Below are 24,891 nucleotides of genomic sequence, written 5' to 3' on the forward strand. Positions count from 1 at the left end.
TGGGTATTGCCTGCTGTGTGCCTTTTTCCTGCTGTGTGAATGGGGTCGCCCTGGCTGGGGGCGGGGCCCAGGGCCCCAGCCTTGGAGGGTGGACGTCGAGGGGGCCCGCTGGACAGCCGTGGAGCACTGTCTCAGAGCTGGGCCCAGGGCAGGGCCCTTGGAGTAGGAGGGTGAACGAGCCGGACTTGGGCCTCGCCCTTTCACAGCCCACAGGCTGGACACGTGTTTTTACCGAGCACGTTGTCGCGTGGAAGACCGGAGTTGGAAAGGAGAGTAGGTGAGGGCCTGTAGGAAGGAGGAGCGAGGGAAGTGGCCTGGAGAGACCTTCCCGAGGAAGTCACGACAGCCAGGTGGCAGACAGGCAGAAGACCTAGACGGTGTCGGGACAGGGAAGGGGGGGAAGGGAGACCCAAGACACAGGAGCACGGGAGAGCAAGGCAGGGTGGAGGTGAGAGGCCAGGCCCCATTGCCAGGAGAAGCCCTGCAGGCTGAGGGGAGGACTTTGGACTCCTCCCCCTGCTCCCCTCATCCACCTGAAAGCAAGAAATGTCTGATTGGGAGCCGGCAAGGGAAAGGGGCACCTACAGGGGCTTCCGGGTGAGGGTGGGAGCCAGGAAGCCCCAAGCAGCACATCTGGGGCCTCGCTGGCACCCAGCCATCACTGTGCGGGGCTTAATCGGTCCCGTCTCCCGCAGACACTGTTGACCGAACTCCTTCCTGGGCTAGATGTTGTCGGCTGCTTTCTCGCTGCCCTCTAAAGACGAAACCCAGGCCCAGAGAAAAAGCTCTGTAATAAACTCATTGAATGCTAGGAAAATTGTTGGATAAGTTCTTCCTCCATTCTTTTTTTTTTTATTATTCATTTATTCTGAGAGGGACAGAGACAGTGTGAGTGGGGGAGAGGCAGAGACAGGGAGAGAGAGAGAACCCCAAGCAGGCTCCGCACTGTCAGCACAGAGCCCAGTGTGGGGCCCGAACCCATGAAACCGTGAGATCGTGACCTGAGCCAAAACCGAGAGTTGGACGCTCAACTGACTGAGCCAGCCAGGTGCCCCAGTTCTTTCTCCATTCTTACTCTTCCAACCTTTGCCTGTCTAGGAACGGAAGCCTATTTCCTTAACTCTCTCTCTTACTCTCTCTCTCTCTCTTTTATCCAACAGCCAGCTTGAACTTTCAGGTACAGCCCCAGAGGCAGCCAGTAAAGGAGTGTAACAAGATGGTTAGCCTTGTCATATTCTGAAAGTTCCTAAAACAATGCGTATTCCTAAAGGAATGTCTGATTCCTCAAGCAATACGATAAGAAAAGAAAGTAGGATGCCTGAGGAATAGGAGGTATCAGTTGTTTGCAGACGGGTGGTGCTGTGATTGTCTCAGTGGAAAATAGGATGAACAAAGGAGCTGAGTGGGTGCCCACGTGCAAAACGCGTGGCCTTCATCCACGTGGCACAAACTAGCCAGGAAACAGGGTAGCTGAAGAAGGAAAAAGATCAGGGACTGGAGGCAAATGAAGGACTTTATAGAAACCCTCTGGTGACCTTACCTCTCCTCTGCATTTGGGTCAGAAACCATCCAGAATGTTTTCACGGTGAGCAGCCGTCCCCTGTCCTGATCTCCCAGGGTGGCCGGCTCTGTGGTCGGAGCCACTGAAGACTTGGTGCCGGGGTCAGGGATGGGCAGAGAGAGCGGGAAGGAGTCGCAGTTTGCGCCCCAAACAGCCTGGTTCTCAGGTTACTCTGCAGCCACCATGGCTGCCTCCCAGCCACCTGGGAGTCCAGCTTCTCGGGCCCCGCCTTGGAGGCTCTGGGGCCACTGACCCCTGGAAATAGCTGGTGCCCTTGGAAGTGGCTGAGGTCAGGACCTCGAAGCCTCAGTTTGACTGAATACATCTTCTCGTTGCATGAGCCCGAGCTCTTTCCCTTGGGTAACCCTTTGTGTGGAAGGCGCTTCTCTCTGCCTCTGCCCTGAGCTGGCCACTTGGCCCCCACAAGGGAGAGAACCTCACCTCATCCTTCCCGGCGTGTCGCCACACGAGTCCTCTCTCTGCTTCGTTTTCAGCGCCCAGCAGAGGAGTACACAGCTGAACAAGAAGAGAGCCATCCCCAACCAGGTAGCCCGCCCCTCCACAGCCCACAGCTCTAGCCTTGGGGGCGGATGGGACTTAGGGACCGCCGAGCCCAGTGACGGTACCTGGCTCGTGACACGTCCCGCCAGACCCCTTACCCCCACTCCCAGCCTCTTGAGTCTGTGAAGGTTTGGGTGTTTCAGGAAACCTGTCTTTGAACTAAAGCTCTGGCCCAGGCTGTGGGGGCACATTTGCACACCCAGAAGGCCCTGTCTGACATCCAAGGCCACGGTTAGAACTTGACCCCCAAGAGAGGGGCATGGGTGTCTGCAGCCGAATTGGGTTCCCAGCCCTAGCCCCAGGAGACTCGGAATCTGTGGGAGGGGGGGGCGGGAGGCCGCGTGGTGGTCAGCGGTTCTGGGGAGCCTGAGGGTCCTGTGAGCCCCATTCCTGGAGAAACCCAGAGCCACATGAAGCGTTCTCTACCTTGATGTCATGCCCCAGCCAGAGGCCTTGTGAAATATGAACAGCTTCATATATGCCAGTGTTAGATGCCTCCTTTTTTTTTTTTTTTTTTTTCTTTAAGAAAAACACATCATCCCTGCAGAGCTCACCCCACTTCTCCATATTAGACAGGAGTGGGAGCGGGGACGGGGGTGGGGGCTCTGCTATCTTGCACGATTATAGAGCCCTCTGGAAAAGAAGGATGTAACCACTGCATGATTTTTTTGCGCTTGCCATAGGTAATACATATGTTGTTGCTTTTTTGTTTCGGGAGATGATAATGAATTAAATATTAACACCATGAATATAATTAATAGCATGTAATTTTTTTTCTTTTGCTGTTTTTTCCCTTGCTCTTCTCTCCTCCCATTTTTGTGCTTTTCCTGCTTTTTCTCTGTCCCCTCATGTCCCTTACGTTTTCTTTCCCTCTGCCGGCTCTTCTTTGATTTACCCACAATCCTAACTTTGCATTTTCAAAGGGGGAGATCTTGGTAAGTACCCACTTAGTGTGGTAGCAAACATTAGAGAACCTTAGAATGGTGGAGACCCCGCCGCCCCGTAAATGTCCCTTTCCCCCCAAATAACAGAACAACTAAAAATCGAGCTAACCTAAAAACCCCCTGCCGTGGCCAACACCCGCTGGACTCCGTGTTGCCCTGGGCATAAGCTGACTCACACGGACACTAACCTGACCACCACCCTTGTGGGAGGCCCAGCCCGCCCGCCAGCCCATTCCTGACACATGTAGCTAGTTTCCTATAGGTCAGGGATGGCAAATACTCAACTAACACCCATGCTTCCCTCCCCTCACATCCCTGGCCAGGGGAGATTTTGCTTAAGCCCCGCTGGAACTGGTTCTTGCCCCTGCCGCCACTGACCTCACCATGCCGAAATGTTCTCTTCCTGCACTCCGGACAGACATTACTAATCGATCCGGCGCGCTTTCCTTTGTGCCCCTCCCTGGCCGTGTGCAGGCATGGCTAATCGATCCTGGCGTACTCTCCTGAGCAGGCCACCACTCCCCTTCCTGTGGCAGATGTGATTTGACTGGTCAAAGAATTTTTTTCCCCCATGTGATAGCTTTGCACGTGACACCCCTCGACACCCACGAGAGGCGTGACTGGCTGATCAGGGAACTCTCTCCTGGATGATGCCACTATTGTTCCCTGCCCGTGGCAGATACGATGATTGGTTAGACTGTTTCATGCCACTTGCTCCCTTCCTTTAGCATTTGCCTGCGGCAGACATCACTCCTTTCCCGCCGCGCCGAGGATTCTCACTTTGAATACTCACCATCTCCCCCTCCAAACAGTCCAGGGGCCCGCTTCTCCTCACACCCCAAGAGGTTTAGTTCTCTTCCTGCCAGATTCCACATCCCCAGCACCAAAGGCCAGCCGCGCCCCGGCTGTGAGCCCCTGGGTCTCCCGGCCACGGTTCCCATTCCTGCCCCAGGTGACTCAGGCCGAGAACCCTGACCCAGGAGGAGGCTGACCCACCCTGCCGGCGGGCCCCAGCTTGCTGCTTCCTGCTGCTGCCCGTGCTGCCCCCGGCGGCCCTTCCTCCCACCCCTGGCGTGTGTGCGTGCCTGTCCCTGTGCACCCCGGAGCGTGGGAGCCTGCCTGCCTCTTCTGTCCCTCCACCCCCCTCCTTCTAAGCCAGGCCCCTGGGGCACAGATTTGGCTTCTGGATGAGGAAGGCCAGCCACTCCTTCTCCTGTAGACTCAGCACATGTGTCTGCCGCCCACAGTTTGTGCCTCCCCAGGGTGGGATTTCATCTCTGACCCTACATGGCTCCCACGCGGACAGCTCTCTGGGCAGCTCGAGGGGAAGGGGACCTTGGAGGCTTCTCCAGGCCTACTCAGATGGGCCATTCCCGGCACGGCATCTGCCCCGTGGCCACATGCCCCACAGCATGGCCAGGGCCCCGTTTGCCAGCTCTGACTGCTACTAACTGAGGGTGCAGGCAGGTGAGCCAGGCCAAGGAGGGGGTAGGTGGGGGGCATATCTGCCCCCTTGGGAACTGGGCTGGGCCCCGGGGTGGAGAGGCCTCACCACATGAAGACTTGTCTTCCGGGGAGCACTGACCACCTACGTTCTCCACCTCCTTCCTGCTTCTCTTCCCCTGGTTGTCGGTGACTGAAGTGTAGAAAGGCCTACTCTGCCTGGCCTGGGCTAGGACGAGGCAGGCTCTACCCTGGCCCCTGGGCTGGGGAAGGAAGGAGCGGGTATGAACACAGAGACCCACACAGCTCTGGGACAGGGGGTGTGGTTGCTGGAGCCAGGGACTCCTTCCTGGGCCATCTGCAGGATGGCCTTGAGCCGGAGTCTGAAGACCAGCCTTGCCCCAGCGTGACCAGACCTCCCACTTTGCCTGGGACTGGGGGCATTCCCAGGACTCCAGGTTTTCAGTGCTAAACCAGGGCACCCTAGGAGGATACCATGACCTCACTGGGGCCAGCGGTCTCTGCCCCCTTGCCCACCAGGCAGCCATGGTTGGGCGGGTGCCAGCAGTCTCTGCTCACTCCCTGGTGGCCACAGGTCTCCAGGTGCTGTCTCGTCATCACCAGGAAGCCCTAACAAGGGCCGCCAGGTGGCATCCCATGCTGTCCCCAGCCTGGGCAAGGGCTTCTGTGTAGTGCAGAGGTCCCTGGGTGTGCTCTGGCCGCCTCCACCTTCATGGCCCATGAGGCTCAGAGCCTAATTCCAGCCATAGGAAGCAGGTGGCCCTGTTAAGATTTGACAGGCTTGGGGGCAGGTCAGAGTGGGAGGAGAAAGCCCCTCCTGAGACCTACCCCTTAGGAAGACACGTGAGCCCCAGGGTCATCCCTCAAGCCCCATCCCGCCCCCGCCCCCCCGCCCCGAGGCGGGTGGGGAGGTGGGGACTCAACACCAGCCCATCCCAGCTGTCCTTGGCCGCATCTCCGCATAGCTTGGCCCGGTCTGTTGCTGCCTGGGCCCCAGGCGGCCCTGCCTGTGCCTCCATGTGCTTCCCGCTGCCCGGGGGTCCCCAGACCAGAGTGATGGGTAGCTCTGGCCCACACATGCCTCCATGACCCAGGGAACACAGGACCGTGGCCCCTCAGGCTGCCTACACGTAGCTGTCAGATGAGTCCTCTGTGTAGACCTGGCCGGACTCCGCCTCCTACTCAGATGACAGCTGCAGGCAGACGAGCCCCGGCCAGGGGATCTTCCAGGCCAGAGCCTCAGCGCGTCAGAGAAGAGTGGGACTTCCGGGTTTGAGGCCAGCGAGGGGCATGATCCCCGGCGGGTGCCCCAAGCTCAAACCTTTGGCCCCAGCCCTCTGGGCGGAAGCATCCCTTCTTCCTGTACTCTGGAAAGAGCCTGTGGGGAAGGGAGCCCCACGACAGAGGCTGGCCGCCGTCCCCGTCCAGAGCAGGTCCCGTTGCCCACCAAGTGTCCACCAGAGTAAGCTGGGCAGGTGACCAACGGCGCGGGAAGCAGAGTTGACACTGTGGGTTAAGCTTCTGCCGGTCAGCCGCAAAAGGAGAGAGAGAAAGAACCACTCCCATTTCGTGGCAATTCCCCCAGCGTTCCGCCAACAGCCATCTTCCAGAGGGTGTGAGGGCGTCCCTGGCACTTGGTCCCGCAAGTGTGATTCCTCCGATGTCACGCTCCATGTGACACACTCCCATACAAGCCCGGGAACTGTCCCGGGCCCCTTGTAGCCGGGCACACCTTTTCTTGCCTGTGCTGACTCGACCCCGCGTGCAGGGGGTCTCCCGGGGGGCCCGGTTCCCTGCCCCCCTCCACCCCCACCCCCGAGCCTTGTGAGTGAGTGTGCGTGCCCCGTGTCTGTCTGCCTGGGCATCCCGTGTTGGTTTGCGGTGGGAAATGCTTGGGGGCAAGGTGGAGTTGGGTTGCCTGGCCTAGGGCTGGAGGCATCTCTGCCATGTGGTCCGTCTTCCTTACTGGGGACGAGGGCCCCGGGCCCTGCACGGGGGTGGGCTGGGCCGGGCGGCAGGCGTTGTCCCCCTCTGAGCAGCACCCTCCCCCCCAGGTGATCCGCAGGGGCTGGTTGACCATCAACAACATCAGTCTGATGAAGGGCGGCTCCAAGGAGTACTGGTTTGTGCTGACCGCCGAGTCTCTGTCCTGGTACAAGGATGAGGAGGTGAGTGGCTGGGGGTGGGTGGGTGGGGCGGTGGGACTAGAGTGGGCGGATGCTTGCTCATTCATTCCAGGAAGGCTCCCCAAGCTCCTCCCTGAGGATGGTAATGGCCAGGACTGGGGCGGGGCCGGGGGGGGGGGTGCATACTAGGCACCAGGTTGCATATCCCAGCCCCACGTGACCCTCTAGAGGTCCAGCCTGATAGCAGCTCCACTTCAGGAGGAAAGGGAGATGGAGAGGGGAGCCCTTGGCAGGCTAGAAACCGACCCCAGCCTCCAGAGTCACAGGGAGGCATCCCTGGCTCTCAGAGGGGGCACGGTCTGAGGTCAGGGACTCAGGCTCCCGGCCAGGTTGCTGAGGTGCTGGGGGTCCAACGTCTACAAGGGGCTCAGCCAGGCGCCTCGTTTCCCTGTCTATGAAGTGGGGTAGAATGGCCCCTGTGACGTGCTTAGCTATAGCGTCTGTCTAGAACATTCCCTATGTACTTGTCCTGATCCAAAGGGCCTGGGGAGGCCTCTGGGAATGGCACCAGGAACGCAAACCCCAGGGCTGTGTGCTGCCTTGTACCGTGGTCTCCGGGAACCCGCAGGCAAGCCCTGTGAGCGATTGCGCCCCCAGCCCAGTGGGCCGCCTCTCGGGCAGCACTGCCGTCTGGGTCCCTTCTCCGCCTCGGCACTGGCCTGTCCTCCCGGCCCGAGCGGCCCACGTCTTTGCTTGGTTCTCTTAACAACGTGGCTACGGCCTAGTGGCCCAGGAATGGCGCTGCTCCAGTGTGACTGCCTGTTGCTGCTCTGTCGTGGGCGGGATCGGCTTCTGAGGGTCACCAGTGGGGGACACTGTGTTGCTTTCATTTTCCTGGGTTGCCCCATGAAAGGCCCACCAGCCCTCCCTGTTGGCCAGGGCGGCGTTAGGCGTCTGTGACAGAGGCCCAAACGAAGGCACTTACGGAGACGGCAGTCTGTTTCTTGCCCGTGTCCTGGGGAGCTTGGCAGGCCTGTGCCGGGAGGCTGTCCGGAGCCCGAGCTCCGCCTTCCCCATTTTGCCACCTTACCGTGTGACTCCCCTGCCGTGGTCCCATATCCCCCCTGCCCATCCCAGTATGGTCTGTAGCAGCCTGAAGAAGGGAAGAAGGGCCTGCGGAGGAAGGTACCTGCATTGCTCTGCTCGTGCCCCTCACCATCCGGTCACATGGCCACCGTGTGTCCTAGTCACCTGGGATGGCACAGCTCTTGTTTGTCAAGTCCCTGCCCTGTGCCAGGCTCACTGGCTTGGGGAGCCCACCGTGGCCACAATTTCCTCAGAAAATCCTTATGCTCCATTTGTTCTTAAGGAATCGGGCTCCAAGCAGTGACTCGCCCTGTGTCACAGAGTGGGGAAGGGTCCCTGTGTTGGGGGTATAGGGCGTGTGCTCCCTGTCCTGAGAGACACCTCAGCCCTGGCCTGGACCACTCTCTTGTGGCCGGGGCTGGACACGGTTCCTCCGAGGGAGGGTGTCTAGGGGTGAAATGTCATTGTTCCCACTCATTCTGGAACCTTCCAAGAGCATCGGGAACCCCGCGCCCCCTGAAGGACCCTGTCTGGTGGCTGTTTCTAAGCCGGGAGAGGACGTGGCCAGGACCACAGAGCCTCTCGGGGTTGGGATGTGGAGGGAGGGTGAGGTCAGGCGTTTCTTAAGGAACCCTCGTGGCCAGATCAGCTTCTCAAAATGGCCGGGGTGAGGGGGTGGGGATGACGCTTTTGCATTTTCTCCCTCCTTCCGCCCCCACAGTCTGAAAGCCGGTCTGCCGAGGCTTTCACCAGGCCAGCTGAGGGCCGGTCTCCACCTTGGGCCCGGGCATCTCCGCCCAGGGTGGGAGTGCCAGGCTTTGTGACGGCCTTGGGCAGTGGTAGGGGGACTTGGGGCCCAAACCCCCTCCTGGCGGTTCACCGCAAGTCCGGTTTTAAGAGCTCCTTTTCTTTAGTGGAGAAGGGGTCCCTCGTTTTCCCCTCATGTGGGGGTTGAAAGCAGCAGCCCCGGACCCTCCTGCGGGCCCAGACCCAGGGCAGGGGAGGCTTCGGGACGGGAGGAGGGTGGATCGCCCGCCGGCGGTAACGAGAACCGTCAGGCCCGTGAAAGGGGCCCTGTGTGCGCCGCAGACACAAAGCAGACTGAGGTCGGGAGGGGCGGGACCCTCGGAACCCCACACGTGGCAGCCGCCCCCCCCCCCCCCCCCCCCCAGCTCAGGGACCTTCTCAGAGACGCCTCAGAGAGGCGAACCGTATTTCTTTATTTTAAAAAAATAACCCAAGAGGAAGCAGTTACAGAGTGGGGTGGGACTAGGGGGACCGTTCAGCCAGAGCCCCTTCCCCCGCGGCTGGCGGCGGCTCCCTCTGCTTTTCCCTGGCACCTCGTCTCCCACCCAGGCCCTTCTTGACTCCCCAGGCTTCGGTGCACGTCTCTCCATCCCGGTGGAGAGCAGGGCGGTGGGCGATGACACTCACCTCCGGGTCCGCCTCGCTGCGGAGGGGGCGGAAGTTCGGGGGTGCCCGTCCCGACGCGCCGCTTGCCCGAGCCCAGCCTAACCAATGTGCAGACTACTGTACACATTCAGAACCCCCTGAACAGGTAGTCTGAACACTGGGTGGGCGGGGCCGGCTGTCCGTCCTGCAGGCCCCCTGGCGGGGGGGAGGGGGGACAAGGAGGGCCACCGCGCCCCGGCCCCTTGGAGCGGGCGGGGAGGCCGGTGCCTGCGCCGATGCGCTTCTCTCGTCTGACGTGGCACGGCTGGGGCCGGCTCGCATCTGGAGAAAGTTGTGGGTTTGCAGGAAATCCTAAGGAGGGGGCTGGGGAGCGGGTGGGCGTGGGCGGGAGGGAGGGTTTGGGTCCGCGGCCTCTGTGTGCAGGCAGAGGGCTCTTTGGGGGGCGGGTGGGGGCGGGGTGCGCACACGCCTCTGCGTCTCTGTGTGTTTGTGTTCTGTGCGTGCGTGTCAACAGCATCAGGAAGGCAGCTGCCGCGCTCTGGGCGGAATCACACTATAAACAGTTCCAGATGTGGCGTCTCGCTCGGGGCCCAAAAGGACTGTGACTCAGTTACTTGGCCTGGCCAGCCGACTGGAAGCTTCCTGCCTCCTGACACGACAGGGCGGGGGCAGCAGAGGCCCTTCCACAGTCTTCTGAGCAGGGAACCCCCACCCCGGCCCCTTCTAAAGCCCCCAAGACTCTTCTCCGGAAGGTTGGAGGGCCCTGGGACTTAGCCGAAGCCTTTCTGTGCCCGTCTCCTTCCTCAGACCCCCCTCTGCAGCTTGAACGGGGGGTCCGCACCTCCGTGGCCGCCAGGCCCCTCTTCTGCCCCTCACTGCAGCTCGGCCGGAAGGAGCACTCTGCCCGGCTTCCTCCTTTGCCAGAGTCCTGGGACCTGACCCTAGAGCCATAAGAGTGAGGGACAAACACACAGAAGAAAATCCTAGTGTCTCCTGGGCTCGACTTAATCCTCACCTTGCACAGGGAGGGCAGGACTCCTGTCTGCCTTTGACAGATGAGGAAACTGAGGCATAGAGAGGGAGTGCTTTGCCCAAGGGTCCGTGGCCGGGGAGGGGCAGAGCCCATCTGAACTGCTAAGGCCTGGGCCGCAGGGAGGTCTAAGATGATGCACCCACAGGGGCCCAGCCCCAGGCTGGGGGTACAGTAGGTCCTTAGCCTCCATCGGTGGGTGAATGTTGGCTTCCGTGACTCGCCAGGCCTGTGCCCCTGGCTGAGGGCCACATCCTCTCAGCTGCTTCCCCAGCAGCCGCCAGGACTGCTGTGCCTGTACTCCGTGGGGCACTTCCTGATCAGGGCTGCCCTTGGGAAGCGAGTGACACTTCTGTGGCTTTGGAGCTCAGGCATCACCTCAAGGGGGCTCACTTTCCAGCTCCAGGATCATCTGAAGCTGACTAGTTTTAAATCCCAGCCCTACCGCTGAATCGTTGCCTGCCCCCTCTTTGCCTCAGTCTCCCTCTCTGTAAGATGGGATCATAGCAGTAATTCAGTTACAGGCTCATTGTGAAGATAGAGTGGTCGTAGGTGTGGTAGTGAACCAGACAGGAGTCCCTGGCCTTGAGGAACTGACGAATCAGGTGGGTGACAGAGAATAGCCTAGGTCGGTGAGCAGGACAAGGTGTTGTGTTACGCAAGAGGAAGTACCAAGGGGAGAAGGAGGACGGAGAAGGCAAGGGAGACAGTGCCTGCGAACGTGTGGGGTGGGGTTGGGGCAGACCTCTCCGAGAGGGTCCCTTCCGCACAAAAACCTGAAGGAGGCAAGGAGGGAGCCATGCGGGCATTGGGAGGAGGAACATTCCAGCAAAGGCCCTGGGGTGACACGAGCCCACCTGGCACCTTGAGGGAGCATCGAGGGGGCCAGCATGGCTGGGGCAAAGTGGACAAGGGAGAGGTGGGGGCCGAGGCAGGTGAGTTAATCCGAATAAAGCCACCAGCATGAGAGGCTGTGGCAGGTGGCCCTCGAGGTGGGGTCCAGTCCAGGGTGACCCCTCCCCTTTCCGCCCTCAGGAGAAGGAGAAGAAGTACATGCTGCCTCTGGACAACCTGAAAATCCGCGACGTGGAGAAGGGCTTCATGTCCAACAAGCACGTCTTCGCCATCTTCAACACGGAGCAGAGGTGAGGGCCCACTGGGCGAGGGTGGCCGTCCCCATCCAGTCAGCAGTACCCACTGAGCGTCTTCTGTGTAAAGTCCCTGCCCTGGGGTCTCATGTTCCAGAAAGGGAATCAAGTGAGGGGCGCCTGGGTGGTTCAGTCAGTTAAGCGTCCGACTTCACCTCAGGTCATGATCTCACGGTTCGTGGGTTCAAGCCCCGCGTCGGGCTCTGTGCTGACAGCTCGGAGCCTGGAGCCTCCTTTGGATTCTGTGTTCCCTCCCCCCCCACCCCGCTCCTCCCCACCACTAGCACTCTGTCTCTCTCTGTCTCAAAATTAAACATTAAAAAAAAAATTAGAAAGGGAATCAAGTGAGAAACAGAAAACCGCCGTGGGTGCTTCCAGTGTGTGGTCAGGAAAGTCCTATCTGGGCAGAGACCTGATGAAGTGATGGCGGAGGTTCTGAGCGGAGGAGGGACTGGCCCCTGCTCAGGTGCTCACAGGCGCCCCCTGGTGGCTGTGGCGGGGTAGGGCAGGAGTGGGGAAACTAGGATGGGTTGCATAGCACTGGTCCAGGTGGGAGGCTGTGGGGGCTGGGCTGGGGTGGGGCTGAGGAGGTAGAGGGGGAGGCAGCCGATGCTGATGCCGAGAGTCAGAGCTGACCAAAGCCCTGGTGGATGTGGGTGCAAGAGAGGAAGGCATTTTCTGGTGACCCTGAACTCACGCAGGGACCGAGCTGCCATCAGCTGGGGAAGGCAGAGTCAGGGTAGGCTTGGGGACCATCAGGGGCTGGGTTGGGGCCACGCTGAGGGAGAGAGGCCTCTGAGACACCACGTGGGGAATCAGGGAGGCAGCCGTGCACATTCAAGAGTCTGGTGTTGGGGAATGAGCTCCAGGCGGGGTGTGAATTGGGGAGTTGTTAATGCATGGCCACACTCAAAGTCATAGATGGGGGTGAGACCCTCAGGTGAGTGTAGACAGAAGAGAAAGGCCCAGGAGGTCCTCGGAAAACCCACCCCGCCGGGCACTGGGGGGAGACTTCAGCAAAAATAAAGATGCTTTTCTCAGCTTGGGAAGAGGTCCAGCTGGCAGGGGATCCGAGAGCAGGGGGAAGGGCAGAGTGTGGACGCGGGACTCTGGTGCGTCCTCATCCAGGAGCCAGGGAGCACCTAAGTCGCAGCGGCTTTCAGCCAAGGCCTGGAGGTTCTTCACGATGGACCAACAGACATCGACATCCTCCCTGCTGCCCCGGGGTCACCTCCCTCACTGCCCATCGCTCCCATGGGTTGGAGCCAGCGTCACGTTCTGTGTAGGAGTAGCTCTACCTGCTTTGTCACAGAATGGCCTGAAGCTCTGGGACCCGCTTTGGCGTGGCTGAACCTGGGCTTTGTTGTGGGGCAGGCCTGCCAGGAAGCTCTTCCTTGCTGCACAGTGGGCAGCTGGCCCGCCTCCCCGGGCCCGTGATCCCCTGTGAAGATGGTACCTAATGTATCACTTACGAGTGAGCTCAGGAACCCCAGAATAATAGTCACGGAAACAAGATAGAAGTTGCTATTGTTTCTTATGACGTTCCCATCTGGGGCAGGTGGGGCAGCTCCAAAGGCATCCAGGTCCATCCTTATTCCTGAGCCTTCCTCCTCCTCTTCCAAGATGGCTGCCCGAGGTCCAGCCACCATGATATTCCAGGCAGTGCAACAGAAGAGGAAGAGCCTTCCCGACGAAGGCCCGCCTCCCACTCTCTGAGACTCCTTCCAGAAGTCTCAGGGCAGCCACACACCGACTGCTAGTTGGCCGTAGCTCCGTCACGGGCCATGAGTAACCTCAGACTCAGATCTCACGCCGAAGCGGTGGGCCAGCTTGGCCGTCTCGGCCACCGCTGCCCTGTGGGACAGGAGAGCACGTGTGTGGCACAGATCCCAGCCTGCAGAACACTGTCCGTCCGTCTCTCCTCCAGCCTTATGGTTCTTGCCGCCTCTGCTCACAGACCTACATTTGTCCTGCTTTGCACATGCTCAGCTGGGAGCCCCAACCCTCCACATCCCTCCCCCCACCAGCCCAGCCCCCCCCCCCAGGAATCGGGGCACATTCTAGACCTTCAGTATCCAGTGCAGTAGCCACTGGCCCAAATTTAGCTATTTAAATGTTAACTGACTGAAATAAAATGAAGTTGAAATTCACTTCCTTAGTCACCCTGGCCCCGTTCCCGGTGCTCACAAAGAACCCACCTGCGGCTCCTTGCTACCGCACCTGACGACACAGGTTCTGCCATCGCGGAATGTTCTTTTGAACAACTTTGCTGTAGCCTCCCTGAGAAACCTTGATGGGAGCTTCCCCAGGCAGGGGTGTTAGGGGACACCTGCCCACTTCTGAGAGTGTCTTGGGCAGCCTTTGGCCCCCACAGGAGGGCATGGAAGAGGGGAGAGGAGAGGAGTCACCCGAACCCACAAAAACAAAACCCCACGGATGCCACTAGATGCAGACATCACCGAGCATGTGTGCTGCACTTGGCAGGGTTTTAGATGCTGTAGGCACTAACTTGGGGCTCCTCTCAGCCCGACCGGTTGCAGGTGCCACTGCCATCCTGGGGCTCCAGTTGTGAGTGCCCGGGTCAAGTGTGAATCCCCGTCATTCGGACCCAGAGCCCACGCTACAGCTCCCTGCACCTGTTAGCCCCACGGGCAGGGTCGAACCACATGCCTCTTCTTCCTCCCTCTTGCTGCAGGAACGTCTACAAGGACCTGCGGCAGATCGAGCTGGCCTGTGACTCCCAGGAGGACGTGGACAGCTGGAAGGCCTCGTTCCTCCGAGCTGGGGTCTACCCCGAGAAGGACCAGGTAAGGAACCGCCCTGCCCGGCCGGCACACGTCGGGCTGTGCTGACCCTGGGAGAGGAAGGGGTCTGGCGTCTCCCTGGATGGGTCATTTCTAGGATCATAGCCCATACTGTCGTGAGCAAACAAAGGAGAAAAGGGGAGAGGGTTTTGTGGTCAGGGTCCAGAAGGCTCTCCAAGTAAAGACAAGGACAGGGATATACACGGCCTGGGACCCCATCTGTTTTGTTCCCTCTCCTCCTCCTGTCCTTGAGGAAGAGTGAACGTGGCTGCCCTCGGCCCCCAAATTAACATGTTCCAGTCCCCACGTGAGGGGTCCAACCACCTTGGGGCATGGTCACCCCAGGTCCAGGCAGCTCAGGCCAGGGGCGGGCAGGGCCACTTGAAGCCAACACGGCCATCAGGGGACATCCCCAGAAAGCCGGTTGTGGGCAGGACAAGGCAAGCCATTCGCAGAGAAGGGGGGCTCTCCACCCTCGCCTCAGGCCACAGTCCCGCCTCACCGCCTGCCCTCTCCCCGCACAGGCAGAGAATGAGGACGGGGTCCAGGAGAACACCTTCTCTATGGACCCGCAGCTGGAGCGCCAGGTGGAGACCATTCGCAACCTGGTGGACTCCTATGTGGCCATCATCAACAAGTCCATCCGTGACCTCATGCCAAAGACCATCATGCACCTCATGATCAACAATGTGAGTGCCCGGCCCCGCCAGGGCCCGCCCGCCGCCGGGGAGGAGGCCAGGGCAGCCACGGCCGGATTGGGCCCGGACGCCCTTTGTATGACATTTAACATTAGAGTGAGTCACGACCTTCTAAACGTCAGAATCAGGGTTCCCAGCCTCTCTCGGGAGATTAGAAGGTACAAGCCACGTGGAGCTCACTCCCTTTTCCTTGGGTAATTGAAACAAATGCCACCCGTATATACTTTCTCTGAAGTGTTTCAATCTTGTACGAACCCTAGGAGAAGAACTGTGATCATCTCCCATTTTCTAGACAGGAAAAGGAGGCCCCAGCAAGGTCAAGGAAGCTGCCCTGAGTCACTCAGAAGAGTGGGAGGTGGGATTAAAGCCCAGACTGAGTCTGTCCCCAGCTGTGGCCTCCTGATGGCCTGTGGCCCAGCCCACCTTCACTGGAGGGCTCTGCCTACCCTCGGGCTCCCGAGACTCACGGGACTCTAGGCCTCTCTCTGGTGAAATGCACTTGTACTAATGTCTCCCGCTCTCGGTTGCTGGGAGGGTGCAGGGGGTTCATATATCAGGCCTCCTGCTCAGCTGGGCACCCAAGAAGCTACGTAGGCCAGCTTTGGGTTTATGTTGTGCCTGCGAAAGCTCGAAATGTAACAGGGTCTAAAGCAAAAATAGAGAAGAGGATGTCCAGGTTGATAATAACTCATTTATAATGTAGAAAAAGAACTGTGGCGCGTAACAGAATATACAGGAAGGCTCCATGTGTATAAAAAGGAGGGGAAATAAACTGTCAAGCCTGGTCATTTTTGGAGATGTTGAAAGGCCACTTGGGAAAATTCAACATCCATTCTGAAAAAGACAACTGTAGGAGTCTTCTGTTAGGAATCTGTGTTTCAGTCTCAAAGTCACTCTTTTTTTTTTTTTTTTTTTAATGTTTATTTTTGAGAGGGGGAGGGACAGAGAGAGGGAGGCACAGAATCCAAAGCAGGCTCCAGGCTCTGAGCTGTCAGCACAGAGCCCGACGCGGGGCTCGAAGTCACAAATTGTGGGATCACGACCTGAGCTGAAGTCAGACGCTCAACCCACTGGCCACTCAGGCGCCCCAAAGCCACTCTTGACCTTAATGGGGGAGCTCAGGAGGCATTCCCTCGAAAGTCAAGAACAAGTTGGCTATCTCCACTTGTGTTTAAAACTTTTTTGTAGCGTCACTAACCAGTGTAGTCAGATTAGAAAAATCGCGTAGAGGTGTGAACACTGAAAAGGAAGAGGGAAACCTGTCCCTATTTGTAGAAGCTCATGTACACGTGAACACACGTACCTAGAAATGCAGTAAAAGTAACTGAGAAACTCCTGTATCCTGTAAGAGGTTTTGGAAGGAACAAAGTATACAATGAACAGAAACTAGTACTGTTGTTGTTGTTTGTTTATTTTTTTTTTAATTTTAGAGCCAACGTGTGCTGGTGGGGGAGGGGCAGAGGCATACGGGGAGGGGGGGTGGGGGGGGAGGGAGGGAGCGAATCTTAAGCAGCCTGCACGCTCAGCAAGACAAGCCTGACTCGGGGACCCTGGCCTCGTGACCGGGGCCGAAATCAAGAGTCGGACACTCAACCGACTGAGCCACCCAGACGCCCCTTTTAAACATTTCTTTTTTTAAGAGAGGGAGCTAGCAGTTTTTTAACAGACGCTGGTTCGCAGATAACGGATGGGAGGAGAGATGGCGATGCGAGAGGCAGGGTCCTCGGGGTAGGTTTGATCATCAGCGTCTGGTGAGACGGGCCAGAAGAACACTGGAAGGTGGCCCCGAGAGACGCGGCAGACACTTGGGTAGAACCCCCCCACCCCCACCCCCCACCCCCGGGTTGTAAACCTCTGGCTCGTCCCGCAGTAAAGTTAAAGACAGGAAAGCCTGCGGGGTGTGGCGGCCGCCCTCCCAGCCAGCGGCACAGGCGCAGGCGGGCGTGGTGGAAGCCCTGACCTCTCCGCCCCTTGTCCCCAGACGAAGGCCTTCATCCACCACGAGCTGCTGGCCTACCTGTACTCCTCGGCGGACCAGAGCAGCCTCATGGAGGAGTCGGCCGACCAGGCCCAGAGGCGGGACGACATGCTGCGCATGTACCATGCGCTCAAGGAGGCCCTCAACATCATCGGGGACATCAGCACCAGCACCGTGTCCACGCCCGTGCCCCCGCCCGTCGATGACACCTGGATCCAGAGCTCCAGCAGCCACAGGTCCGTAAGGCCCGGTCACCCGCAGTCGGCGGAGGATGCTGCCTGCGGGCTCCCAGTTCCTCCCGCGTGTCCCGTCGGGGCATGGCCCACGGGGTGGGCAGGGTGGAGGGGCCCCCAGGGCTGGCCACAGTGGGAGCGGCTACCCTGCGTGGGCCTGAAGCGACGAAGAGAAGGGTTGGGTTAAAGGCCCACGTGTCTCCTGGTGCTTCCCACGCGGTGAGCCCAGGTGGAAGCCAGAGAGGGCAAGAGGCCCGGGCCGTGGCGGCCACGGGGCCATCCTCCTGGAGCACAGACGAGAGTGGCGGGTCGGGGACGATCTGCGGGAGCCGCGGGGAACCTTAGCTGGCACGTCCCCTTCCCCCTCAGCCGCCCCAGAGCTGTTGGATGGAGATGAGACCCTGGCATGGGCAATGCAGACCATCAGACAGGGACACCTGACCGGTGACGGGGGCAGGTGGCAGGAGGAGAGGGTCGGTCAGGGAAATCTAGAAGGTGCCAGCCCTACTGAGACTTCAGGGAGCCATGGGTTACTTAGGGAGAGGGCACCCCACCTGGGGAACGGGGCAGCCTGTGGGGTGCCCAGGGCAGGGAGGGGCCTGTAGGCCCCGCAGCCTCTGGAGGCATTTGGACTTGCGGTCAGGGCTGGGCTCTGGAGGGATCTGTGGCTGAGGAGGGTGGATTGGAGGAGGTGAAGCAGGCGGGAGGCCCGAGCAGGGCCGGTGGGGGGCAGAGGGCCGTGGGAGTGAGGTCAGAGGGAAGCGGGAGGCCCTGGCGGCCGAGGAGGGGTGCAGGTGGGCCCCGGCTCAAGTTTTAGGTGGGGGCACAGCCATTGCCAAGCAGGTGGTGGCGGGTGGATGGAGGGAACAGGTCCTTGCCCCCCTGCATGTCCCTGGGCGGGAGCTGGTGCCTGCCTGCGCCACTCCCTCCGCCTCAGCCCTCTAAGGCCCACACTGGCCGGGCTGGCGCGCCCCACCCCCACCCCCGGCTCACACCCTCTCCTTTCTCCACAGCCCCACTCCACAGCGCCGACCCATATCCAGCGTGCATCCCCCAGGCCGGCCCCCGGCAGTGAGAGGCCCGACCCCGGGCCCCCCCCTGATTCCCATGCCGGCAGCCTCCTTTGCCGCACCCCCCATCCCGTCCAGGCCTGGACCCCAGAGCGTGTTTGCCAACAACGACCCCTTCTCGGCCCCGCCTCAGATCCCTTCTCGGCCGGCTCGGATTCCACCCGGCATCCCCCCTGGAGTGCCCAGGTAAGGCTGGACCCCCCTCGCTGCCTGCCACTAGAGCCGCAGGCCTGTACCCTGGGGCCTCTCCTCGAACCTGACACCCTGCCCTAAGCTCTCCCCGCGCCCTGTGGGGAATGGAGTCATCATCCCCATTTGGCTGGTGTGAAAACTAAGGCCCAGAGAGACCAGCTCGCTTTCCCCAAAGCCACTGAGTGGTGGTGGAGAGTCAAGGTGACTCCAGGGCTCCCTGGCCTGTCCCCTGCCTGAGCAGGTGGCCCGCGATGCAGGGTGGGACTCCTCACGCAGGGCCCCTGCTCCTGGTTTTGACCATTTTCTTACTTGAGGACACGCGCTGTGAGCCGTTTCACACCTCTGCCCTGCCTCTCCCCGCCCTGCAGGCCAGGCTCTGTCCTCACTTCTCCCATGAAGAACGGGGGGGGGGGGGGGGGGGGGGGGGGGGGGGGGGGGGGAGGCGCCAGGTCAGGGGAGACTCACACAGTCACACTGCCAGCTCCTCCCTGGCTCTCTAGATCCTTGAGAGCATCCGGCATTGGGCAGCGCCGTTGGGGGGGGGGGGGGTGTGGCGGGGGGCGGGCTCCTCTCCCTCATCCTACTTATGGCCTCACTGCCATCTCCCCCCTCCCCCTCCCCGTCTGTCTTTATTCTCTTTGCAGCAGAAGACCCCCTGCTGCGCCCAGCCGGCCCACCATTATCCGCCCAGCCGAGCCATCCCTGCTCGACTAGGCTGCGGCTGCAGGGGGGGGCGTGTTCTCAGGGGGTCCTCGCACACCCGCGGTGCAGGAGCTTCGGTCTGGGCCCCTCCGCTGCCCCTGGCCCCGTCGTCTGCGTGCCAGGACCAGGCTCCCTGCGGGCAGCCCCTGACTCTTCCCTAACCTTGGCCCCCATCCCCGTCTGCTGCACACAGCACTGACCGAAGGGGCCCTGGAGCCCCCGGGCAGGGAGTGGGGGGAGCCGGGGTGGTGCACTTTGGGGGATGGAGCCTCGGGGTAGCAGAGGAGGGAACGCACTCTGGGCGCCATCTCGAATGAGGACTCGGGCCGGGCCGGGCCGGGGTGGGGGACTGGCCCAGGGCTTCTCTGGCCAGGAAAGGCTGAGAATAGAGGCACCCGGAGTGCCTGGATCCCCCAGGCCTTCCTGGGGCCCAAGGAGCATCTCTGCTTCTCAGCAGCGGGAGCTCCCGGCAGCAAGCCAGGCCCAGCAGGCCCAGCAGGCCCAGCAGGCCCAGCAGGCCCAGCGCTGCCCGCCCTGCCTGAGTTGTAAATATTCCTTCCTCGGCCTCGGCTGCCGGAGGTGCCTTTGCCAGGTCCGGAAGCCTCAGCCCTGCCGGCCTCGCTCTCTCCTCCCTGGGTCCCCCCCTCCCCCAGGTCTCTGGGGTGGCTTGGGCTCAGGGCTGAGTGAGTGGGGAGGCTTTGAGGGGCTCCTGGCTCCTACCCAGGCCTCCCCCACGGGGTGGGCCCCAGGTGGCCCATCACTGAGCAGACCTCGCTCGCTCCTCGCTCGGTTTGACCACTGTAAGTGCCTGCACTCTGTATCCTATTAATAAACTAAAATAAAGGGAAGAAGCTTCTAGTGGCTGCTGTGTGGGCCTTTTGTGTTGTCAGGCTGAGGATGTGGACTTGCTCACCATCCCCCCCCCCCCCCCCCCCCGCCAGCAGGCCTCCCTCCCACCCCCGGCTCTCACACCTCACTCACGGGGCTCTGCTCTTGGCGAGAGGGTTCACTTCTTCCAGAGACAACCATGCTCTCAAGGGAAGATCCTTTCTTTCCTTAACACCTCAGGAGTGGGGGCAGATGTTCCCCGCTCCCCTTCCACACATACTAACACGGGCCTGGCTGCGGCCCCTAACGCACTGGTGTGGAGACCCAGATGCAGGCCTAGGGTGGGCATCAGAATCACTAAGGGGAGAGAGGATTCCACCCCGAACCGCAGTGGTCAGGACCCCTCCCCACTGCTGTAGTCCTAAGGACTCCCCCTCAGGTCCCAGGCCTCCTGGCCCAGCCCCGGTCACAGTTAAACTTTGCTTTCTGATTTTTCTCTTGTGCCCAGGCGACCACCTCCATCGGCTCCCGCCCGACCTTTCTTCTGAACTTCGTGGGAGACCCCTCCCGCCTGTCTGGTTTGCCCCCTTGGGGCCAGGTCTGTCCCGGCTGGTGTCCCTGAGCCCCAATCACCAGGCTCTGTGATTTTCTGACCATAATTTATTGACTTCAGTGCCCAGGCCAGACCACCCTTTGTTCCGTGAGGCTCCTGTGCAAGGTTTGGCTGGGCCACCCCTCAGCTCTGCCCGGGCCCCCCGCAGAGAGAGCAGCAGGGGCGGGTGGTCTCGCAGTCTCCACTCCTCGAGTTCTGTTACCAGACCTCACAGTGAGCCTCCCCCCTGCACTGGGCTGAGGGGCTGGGCTCCTTCTCTCAATTAAGTGACTGTCCTGGCAAGAGCACTGTTGTCTCCTTCCCAGCCCCTGGTGTCAGCGGGTCGCCCCCAGCCCGGAGCCACCCCCAGCAGCAGCAGGAACAGGCCTCTGGCGGGGTGACCGGGAGACCAAAGAAGGCACGGGGCCCCACAAACAGCAAGCCCCCTCCCACCACAACCTGGTTCAGAAGGCCAGTAGGGAAGGGAAGGGAGAGTTTGCTTCCCGGGCCCCATCCCACACCTAGTGCCAGTGCAGTGCTGGAAGACTCAGGCTAAGGCACACACATTTACAGCAGGGGACGCAGAGGCGAGCCACAATACCCAAGGGTTGCATTCAAATGCTGCGGTGCCCCCGTCCGTGCACCCTTTCCAGGAGAGCAGGTACAGCCACTGAGCTGCCCCTCCCGGAGGGCCCAGGTCCGTCAGCCAAGCCAACAAGTGTTTCTTGCCTGGCCCCTCCAAGGGAGAGGACACTTGAGGGCCACACCTCCGGCCCTGACTGTTTAGCCTCCCCTCCCGAAGGAAACTCAGTTGGGGAAGGGACCCCCACGTCTCACACACGTGTACCCTGCTGCCCTTTTCCCCGTTCTTCCTTCCGGGGCTACGTAGGCACAGGGCGCTTGTCCTGGAACAAGCGCTTGAGCGTGCAGACCTGTAGCACAGCCACCAGCAGCAGCACGGCCACGTTCACAGCAGACCAGAAGTTGACCCGCTCCAGGTTGCCTTCCTGCAGGTTGCGGTCACGTGCCTCAAAGGCCCGCAGTAGCGTCAGCATCTGGATGCTACGCTCCAACCGGGTCTTCATGGTCTCGATGGATTCCTGTGGGGCAGAGAGAGGGACAGGGTCAGGCCTCCGCCTCTCAGGGAGCAGAGACCAATAAAACCAGGGGGAATGGGGTGAGCTAAGATCACAGACTCTGTGGCCAGGCTGCCGTGAGTCTTAAATCTGCTCTCTGTACCGAGTGGCTATGTGACCTTGAGCAAGCTAATTGATCTCTCTGGGCCTCTGTTCCCTCCGAATTGCTGTGAGAGTTACATGCCTAAATAAGTGTAAATTAATGTACTTAGTAGTAGTCAACAGCACAGTTGCTAAAGCCAGACTTCCCCGGGGTTCAAATCCTCGCTTTGCCAGTTGCTAGCTGCGTGGCCTTAGCCATCCTGTGCCTCAGTTAGAATGGGGCATTGAGAACACACTACCTACTTCATGCGGAGAGTTCATGAGATATTTAAGCCCTCCTACACCTAGAAATGTATTATTTTAAATTTTTTTTTTCAACGTTTATTTATTTTTGGGACAGAGAGAGACAGAGCATGAACGGGGGAGGGGCAGAGAGAGAGGGAGTCACAGAGTCGGAAACAGGCTCCAGGCTCTGAGCCATCAGCCCAGAGCCCGACGCGGGGCTCGAACTCACGGACCGCGAGATCGTGACCTGGCTGAAGTCTGACGCTTAACCGACTGCGCCACCCAGGCGCCCCGAGAAATGTATTATTTTAACTGTGAGCTGCTATTAACATAATTAAGGTGGGGGCACCAGGGAGGCTGGGTCAGGCGAATGCGGACCCCAGCCTCTGTGGAAGAACGGGAGCGTGGCTGCCCAAAAGCCGGAGATGTGGGATGAGTGGCCCCAGTTCAGTATGAGCGCACCTTGATGTCTCCCATCTTGACATCCAGCATCTCCTCGGGCTCCACGGCCTCTGCCCAGCCTTCAACCTCCTCGTCGTCCTGCAGGCTGTCAAAAATGAGTTCAAAGAACACCAGCTTCTCTGAGATTGTGCTGAAGGAGTTGTCAAAGCACAGCTTGTAGTCCCCGGCCTCCGTGGGCTCCACTCTGGAAGAAAGACACACAGATACACGTGACCCTGAGTGGCCCACCAGCTGGACCTTGAGAGGCAGGGAAGGTGGTAACCTGAGGCCACTGGGGAGGGGCAGGGCTGAAACTGAACCCAGGCAGACAGTGGGACTGAACTCACGTGTGCACCCCATCTGCCTTGCGGGACTCGCTGACCAGCAGCACGCCCTGAGGGCTCTCCAGCGTGAAATCCACGTCCAGTCCAGCACCTCCGATCACCTGGGAGGGCAGGTAAGAGAGGGTGGAGGGCTAGGGGTAGGCCAAGAGCAGCTGCCAGGGAAAGCCAGACCCATACAGATCACCAGAAGGCTACCTAAGCCCTGACATCTACACCTGCGACCTGGTGCTGCCCGACCTGTCCCAGGTAGACCTTAGCCTTGGCTCTGTCTTCATTGATACGACCGCTTTGGGTTTGGCTCTTTCATCCGGTCACGGCCGCGTCGTAAATCCTTGATCGACGTTTACCTGGCCACACACCAAACGAGGGGACAGGGCCCAGCTTTCCTTAACCCAACCCCTGAGAAATCCTCTTGCTGACCACGCCCTTTCTTGTGGCGCGTCTTGGTCACACCCACCGACTCCGGCCGTCGCGCAACTCTTGGCCACGCCCACTCAGGAGGTTCCCGCCCCGTGAAAGGCTCCCCGTTACAACCTATGGCCCCGCCCCTTCTGGGTGTCTCACTCTAGCCCCGCCTCCTGCCATTATTCCCACCCCCTCCGCTCTACACGCCGTCTCCACCAGCTCCGGCTCGCGCTCCCTAGCTCCGCCCCCGCGCTCTTACGCACGGGCTCCTCCCCCTTCTCTAATGCACGCCTCGCTTCAGCTGCCTGGCCACGCCCCCTCGCCCAGGCTCCGCTTGTTTGCTGGCTCCCCAACCTGGGACCCTCTACCTGGTACTCGGTCTCGAGGCTTGCGTTGGCAGGCGCTGACTGGTAGAAACACTGTTTCCTCCCCGCAGGCAGCAGGAACGTGAACTCGCCGTCCTGGATCGGCGGTGGCCCTGCCCCTCCCACCCCCACCGGCGGCAGTAGTAGCCACAGTGCCAAGGCTAGGGCCGCTCCGGCCGCCATCATCCGGGTCACCCTCCGGTCTGCTAAGAGGTCGTGGTTCCTTTAAGGGCTAGCCCTGCCCCTTCTGCTACTCGGCGGAGCTCATTGGCAGCCGCTCCGTGAAACCAGCAAAGAGAAAAATGAAGGGCCCCTCGAGCGCTTAGCTGCCCGAATGAGTGCCCGATGTGCCTAACAACGCTCGATCATCTGGAGGTTTTTTTTTTTTTTTCTCCCGAGTGGCCTCCGGCTGTAGTCTCAACCGATGATGGAGGGAAAAAAAAATGACAAAAATAAGTACTATGATGGTGCATCTTTCTCAGGCAAAAGTTAAGACAACTAAGTCGGAGGCGGGCCGGGACCTTCTAAAGCCCCTCCCTGAAGCTTTCCCAGAGTAAGCTGCGCGCTACCACCGATGAGCGAACCTGTCTGGGTGGAATGGACCTGTACGCGATCCGTAGGGCTCAAGTATAAAATGATCCCCCCCCCCCCCCCCCCCCCGGGCCAGGAAGACCTTTTAGTGTTGATGTGGGCTCTGTGTTGTCTGTAGAGTCTCACCCTTTATTCCTTAGACCTGTCGCTTTGTCAGTTTCCTCGTCTGTAGTTGGAGTGATGGAACGACCACCCCATAGGGCAGCTGTGAGAGTTGAGATGGAACCCTTGCCTAGCGCTCATTTTTCCTGGCGTAGAGCCATTACAGGGGCCTAGCCCTCCCTACACACCAACGGTCTCAAACTCTGGGGGACCAGCAGGTAAATAGAGTAACTGAAGTGGCTCAGGGTAAGAAAAACGACAGCCACATTGCTTGCAAGTTAGAAGAGGGTGTGGGACTGGGAGCCACGAAGGCTAGTTCCAACCACCCCCGACCCTTGGCTTGAAGACATCACCGTGCGGGGCCTGTGTATCCTCATCCATAAGGTGGAGGTGATACTCGTCCTATCTCACTGGGCTGTTGTTGAGGATTAAATGAGAGAATGCTTGTTTAGCGCTTAGCACGGTATAGGCCCTCGGTAAATATTATCTGTTACCTTCCAGGCTTATTGCCCACCTCTTCTCCCTGTTTGGCTTAGAGTGTTTGGAGGCGACCTCCCTCTGGGAAGCCGACAGAGAAGCAGAGTCACTGTAGAAACGGACTCTGATTGATGATTCTGTCTAGCATTAAAAAAAAAAAAAAAAGTTTAGACGGAAATGTTGAGTCTTTAAAGACAGGCCTTGGAGTGGTTGGCATTTGGTGACAGTTACTCTTCAAATACAGCTGATGGCTGTCCTCTCCTGCTTTTGGAG

The 24,891-nt window shown here is 60.0% G+C and overlaps 2 protein-coding genes across 10 annotated transcripts in view; one reads left to right on the forward strand and one right to left on the reverse strand.

Moving 5' to 3' along the window:
- DNM2 (dynamin 2) overlaps positions 1-20,733 on the forward strand; it is a 90,654-nt gene extending 69,921 nt beyond the window's left edge. For 3 of the 9 annotated variants that reach the window (XM_030300498.1, XM_030300489.1, XM_030300557.1), the window contains exons 13-21: positions 2,056-2,107; positions 3,046-3,057; positions 6,585-6,698; positions 11,221-11,330; positions 14,029-14,140; positions 14,662-14,826; positions 16,817-17,049; positions 18,060-18,302; positions 18,953-19,868. In XM_030300498.1, coding sequence (XP_030156358.1) covers positions 2,056-2,107; positions 3,046-3,057; positions 6,585-6,698; positions 11,221-11,330; positions 14,029-14,140; positions 14,662-14,826; positions 16,817-17,049; positions 18,060-18,302; positions 18,953-19,022 — 1,111 coding nt within the window. In that variant the 3' untranslated portion in view covers positions 19,023-19,868. Of the gene's footprint in view, positions 1-2,055; positions 2,108-3,045; positions 3,058-6,584; positions 6,699-11,220; positions 11,331-14,028; positions 14,141-14,661; positions 14,827-16,816; positions 17,050-18,059; positions 18,303-18,952; positions 19,869-20,346 lie in introns of those variants that run through there. The other 6 variants (XM_030300550.1, XM_030300543.1, XM_030300518.1 and 3 more) reach the window with 3 other exon arrangements.
- TMED1 (transmembrane p24 trafficking protein 1) lies at positions 20,481-23,727 on the reverse strand. The gene is made up of 4 exons (XM_030300569.1): positions 23,452-23,727; positions 22,682-22,779; positions 22,356-22,539; positions 20,481-21,530 (listed from the first exon to the last, which is right to left on the reverse strand). Exons 1-4 carry the CDS (start codon positions 23,632-23,634, stop codon positions 21,312-21,314), a joined length of 684 nt encoding a protein of 227 aa, XP_030156429.1. The 5' UTR covers positions 23,635-23,727; the 3' UTR covers positions 20,481-21,311.
- Positions 23,728-24,891: the final 1,164 nt, after the last annotated feature.

Source organism: Lynx canadensis, chromosome A2, assembly GCF_007474595.2.
Source record: "Lynx canadensis isolate LIC74 chromosome A2, mLynCan4.pri.v2, whole genome shotgun sequence".
In the NCBI taxonomy this organism is placed as follows: domain Eukaryota; kingdom Metazoa; phylum Chordata; class Mammalia; order Carnivora; family Felidae; genus Lynx; species Lynx canadensis.